The sequence below is a fragment of the Daphnia pulex genome, chromosome 5 (assembly GCF_021134715.1).
Source record: "Daphnia pulex isolate KAP4 chromosome 5, ASM2113471v1".
Lineage (NCBI taxonomy): Eukaryota > Metazoa > Arthropoda > Branchiopoda > Diplostraca > Daphniidae > Daphnia > Daphnia pulex.
Genome location: NC_060021.1, coordinates 5,070,229 through 5,075,132, shown reverse-complemented (window position 1 = coordinate 5,075,132; position 4,904 = coordinate 5,070,229). Strand labels below are relative to the sequence as shown.

Below are 4,904 nucleotides of genomic sequence, written 5' to 3'. Positions count from 1 at the left end.
GCGTCCAAACAAAGTGTGCCTCTTGTTTAATCAGATATAGCGTCATGTCGCTAGAAGATCCTTAGCCACGGAAGTTAAAACAAACAACAATCTTTCAATAAGTTTGCTAAATGAGTGAATAATGAAAAAATGTTGAACGCTCTGCGCACAACAGAAAACGAACCAGAGAGTTAAAAATAAATATTACCCTACATTTCACTAGTAAACTTAACATCTCATAATGTTAAAGGATCCATAAATACAAGATCCATGGGATTTTGGCCCACACTTGACCACATTTTGATAAAATCAAATGGTTTTTATTCTATAAGACCATTCAAATAATAGGTAGAAATAATCATTTTTTTCGTAGCATTTGTTTTTGAAAGGAGGCACAATAAGAGGGAAAAGCTTTAAATATTGAAAGCAACAAACATCTCTCATCATAGGACCGAACCTTTGGCCTCTGGACAGGATAGACTTCTAAAAAATCAAACCTGGTAGTCAGTAAAAAGTAAAATAAATAAAATGGAGTTTTCATAGGTTTACACTGATTGGAAAAAATTAAAAACATCGATAACTAGGCTTCATTTTTTCTAATGTTAATTTCTTTTTTAGGTCATGAAATCTCAGATAACCCGTTAACCATCGGTTTCGGGTAGCAAAAGTCCAAATTAAAATGTGTTTATCGATGTGTAAAAATGTTTATCCATTGTTCCCGACGACCTGATTTTGTTTTGAATGTCAACAAACGTGTTTCACTGCTTTTTCTGTCGGTGGCGCCATAGGTGGCACCACTAGTTCGTGTTTTCGTCCTAGAAAATATGTTGCACGATTGAATATTTGATTTTAAATGAAATCTCGCAACACTGTTGAGGGGAGCAGTAGCCAGGGGTTCGTTAAGTGACCACTTTTTTTTCATTATTTTTATAGTTTTATGATGTTGCCAGATTACATAAAATAAAAATGTAACTTTGTGTTGCAGACGGTAACTAATACATGAATAACGTTTGTTTTTAAACGTGAATTCAAGTCAAATGGATTTTATTCAAAAAGTTGCAGTTCTATTTAATCAATTTATGTTATTTGTCCAAGTTGCTGACGAGGATGATAATAATATTATTGAAGCTGTGATTTTAAGAAGAAGACAAGACATTCTTAGGCAGTTATTACAGCGCCAGCGTTTGATCTTACATCGAATTCACGCAAACAGAACTATTTATTACACCGCATATGTAGGGACGTGGTTTGCAACGTACCCAGAAATTCAATTCAAACGAGATTTTCGCTTTACAAAAAGAACGTTCCAGGTATGAAATATATGTCAACACAATTTTCTGTGTATATTCCATTTCTTTGTTTTGTAGCTTCTAGTGGAGATTGTCAGTCCGCAAATATTAACTGACTATGTGTATACTGGCCTGCCTGTAACGGATAAGCTAATGATTTTGATCTGGTGTTTAGCAAACCGTGAAGCCTACCGTGTTTTGTCAAGGCGGTTTGGGATGAATCAAGGGACGGTGCACTATGTGGTTATGAAAACAATGAAGGTTATTTATAATATGGCTGACCGCTTCATAGTATGGCCGAGAGAAGAAAGATATTTAGAGCTCTCAGAAAATTTTCAAATTGTAGACAGTCTAGGTAGTTTTTTTAACGATAGAAATCTTTTTGTTTGTCACTGAATAGCATTTTTTGTTTAGGAGCTATCGATGCCACAGAATTTGAAATACGACAACCACTAAACCAGCTGCCATCTTATACTAGCAGAAAATGCAAAACAACTATTAAGCTTCAAATAGTATCTACTCATGATTTGGAAATAATTGACGCTGCGGTTGGATTTCCGGGAAGTATAGGCGATGCAAGAGTTTTGCGTCTCAGTCCCCTCTCTAGAGCATTAGGTGCTAAACTTGTACGATCCAACTATCATATTCTCGGAGATACAGCTTATCCACTTCGGCAACATCTGCTCGTTCCTTTTCGCAATAACCACGAACTAGAAGATCATGAAATGGCCTTCAATCGAGCTCTTAAGAGGGACCGACAGGTTGTGGAAAGAGCATTTGGCCTATTAAAAATGAAGTGGCGAAGAGTAAAGTTCCTGGATTACTTCCGAATGCGGTATGCACACCGTACTTTATTGGTTTGTTGTTGTTTCCATAATTTCGGTTTGCGCCATGACAACTGGCTTGACGATGCCCCAGACGTTGAATTGGATGACGAAGAGGATCCTGATTACGAGTTTGACGAAGAGAGAGAGACCGAAGAGGGTGTACAAAAAAGACAGTTTATTGCAGAACAATTCATCGTTTAAATAATTTCCTTTAGATTGTTGAAAATATGACGCAACACCTCGAACAACAAATACAATTTCAAATAATATTTGAAAGAGCTTTCGTATTTGCCTATTCATTTCATTTTGTTTGGTTTCAACACACGAATTTTTATGGTTTAATACATGGACTCAAACAACATTGTGCTTGACACACAGAAACATAAACCGTTAGATCCCATGGTAACAAAAAACAGATTTATTTACTGCTGCACAATTAGATCAGGTACAAGTTGAGGGTATAACCGAAATAAAACAATGGTTAATTCTTTGGAAATGTGGATTACAAAAGGAAACGGGGTGGTAGTGCACTCTGACAAGTTTTGAGGTTCATTCGTTCACAAATCATCTTCTTCAATGTGTTCTGCCATTAGTCGACCTCTTCTGACTGATGTATGACGCTCATCTAAAGAAAAATATTAAAGATAAAAAGAGTTAAATATAATAAGAGACCAATTTTCTCTCTTACTTCTGAAGAAACAACGCCTTGCATATTTTGGAATTTGTTTAACATCCCATTAGCTAGTTTCTCGAAGGCCTTCGACGCTGATACGATAGCCTCAGTTTTCGTTAAACTAGCAGCATTACTGGCTCTTATTTCCTTTAAGAATTCCTGGTCCATCGATGAACGGTCCATTTCAATTTCAACTAAACGGGATATTGATTCCGGATGGGTAATCCTAGCGTTCCTGGCTCTGGACTTCTTGGGTGGCGGAGGAGTAGACGGATTGGAGTCATCATCCCGCATTTTGGAGGAGTCAGCGCCTACGCCATGCACGTGTTTGAGCGTTGAGGCATCCGACAATCCTAAAAGTTCATTCATCTTAGAGAAAAAGGGCCACTGAACCCTTCGGCCCTTTTCACCGTCGACATTCTGATCATTTAGCTCGTTGAATCTCTTCTTCATTGCTGCAAATTTAACACTGCATCTTTCAGCTGTAGTCTTCACTCCTCTCTTTTCCATTTCTTTATTGACCTAAACGGCATTGAAAAATGGTGTTAAATTTAGTTTAACCAAATTCATATTTCAATTGACAGAAAACTAATAACAATGTCCATAAGAAAAGGAAGGAAGGAAAAAGGGAGTAGGGAGGAAGGAAAGACTGAAGTAAGGAAGAAATATGAAAGTTTAGGAAGAGAGAGCAATATTTTTGAAGTATGTCACCTTTTCCCACAAAGTGGCTGTTCTTTCCATCTTCTTGGAGAAACGAGGCTCATAAATTGCATAACATTCTAGTAAGGTACTGACTTCATCAAAAGTCCATCGCTGAACCCCAGCACCAGCAGTACCAGCAACGGCTGCTGCACCTGAATTTGATTGACCTGCTTAGTGTGCAATACAAAGATTGCGATGAAAAATGTAAATGATAGCATATGGGAATAAAGCAAAAACACAAGATAACACAACACAAGATAAATGAATATAATTGTACCATTGATCTCTTCGTTGACAGGGGCCTCAGTCCTTATAGCAATCGGCACTAAATTGTTTCTTGGTATTGCACTCCTTTTCTTGTCGATATGATTGTTGGCTTGGGCAGCTTTTGGCATTGGTGAGAGAGCACGATTACTTCCAGAAGTTGATGGGACTAATTTCAGCTTAGTGGCTTCTCCTTCCCTAACTGAAATACACATCGAAATTAGCACCAATACTAAAAACAAAACTAATAAAAATAGCATACTTATTTCAAAACTGAGAAATTTGGGATCATTTTCTGCAATCTTAGCTTGCACCTTTTTAACAAATTCCAATCTTAACGTGGCATCTGCAACAAATTCATGCATAACGTGTACTTTAGAATTTTTGAAATTAAAACGATGTTACAAAAGACTAAATTTACCTTGTTTGATGCGAGTTTCGAATTCCTTGCTGTTAATTGGAACACGAAAAAGTCTGCCACAATATTCTACATCAAAAAGGAAATAATTTAAATTTTGTGCTTTGGTGTAAAGATTCGCCATTTTTTGTCAACTAAAGAGACGACAAAACGTCAAGTGGTTGCCAAATATATAGTCAATTTTTAAATGCAACATTGCCACAATAGCTTTAAGATTTTCAATTCGCTTCAATATCTTTTCATAAAAATTCGACGAAGCTAAAAAGCTTGTCATTTTCCAGAGGAAAAACAGGCTTTTTATTGGTGATAGGGCAAAGTCACGTGAGGTTCGGCAACACCGATTGGCTTACAAAAAAAGTGGTCACTTAACGAACCCCAGTATTTCCTAAGAACACAAGCTGTGCCAAATAACTAAAGAACATCGACATAGCTGATAATCTCTTTGACATTCAGAACAAAACATTCTTCGGATTTCTTCATTGCTTTTTTTTTTAATCTTGAGATGGAAGAAGACTCTCCTAGAAATTAGACTTTCTCATACGCTGACATAATCACAGCACATAAAGTGGGAATGTTTTCAAGCTGATGTCCATTTTTCAGCACAAATTTTCTAGTAACCTTGAAATCCAACCACTTAATTTTCACTAAGTGATTGAGACTTTTCAGGTTTTTATTACAAATTTCATGAAGAAGGGAAGTGACCCTGCTTCTTTTAGAATGCACTTCACCATCCCGAAAAGGCAAGGTTTCAT

General features: G+C 36.8%; 1 protein-coding gene across 2 annotated transcripts; it reads right to left on the bottom strand.

The window, feature by feature from the left end:
- Window positions 1-2,493: 2,493 nt before the first annotated feature.
- LOC124194995 lies at window positions 2,494-4,296 on the bottom strand. 2 transcript variants are annotated; one of them, XM_046589441.1, is made up of 6 exons: window positions 4,156-4,296; window positions 3,997-4,080; window positions 3,748-3,936; window positions 3,480-3,637; window positions 2,784-3,290; window positions 2,494-2,720 (listed from the first exon to the last, which is right to left on the bottom strand). In XM_046589441.1, exons 1-6 carry the CDS (start codon window positions 4,274-4,276, stop codon window positions 2,685-2,687), a joined length of 1,095 nt encoding a protein of 364 aa, XP_046445397.1. In that variant the 5' UTR covers window positions 4,277-4,296; the 3' UTR covers window positions 2,494-2,684. The 2 variants fall into 2 exon arrangements, with proteins under 2 accessions (XP_046445397.1, XP_046445396.1); XM_046589440.1 differs by having other exon boundaries at window positions 3,480-3,640; window positions 4,156-4,286.
- Window positions 4,297-4,904: the final 608 nt, after the last annotated feature.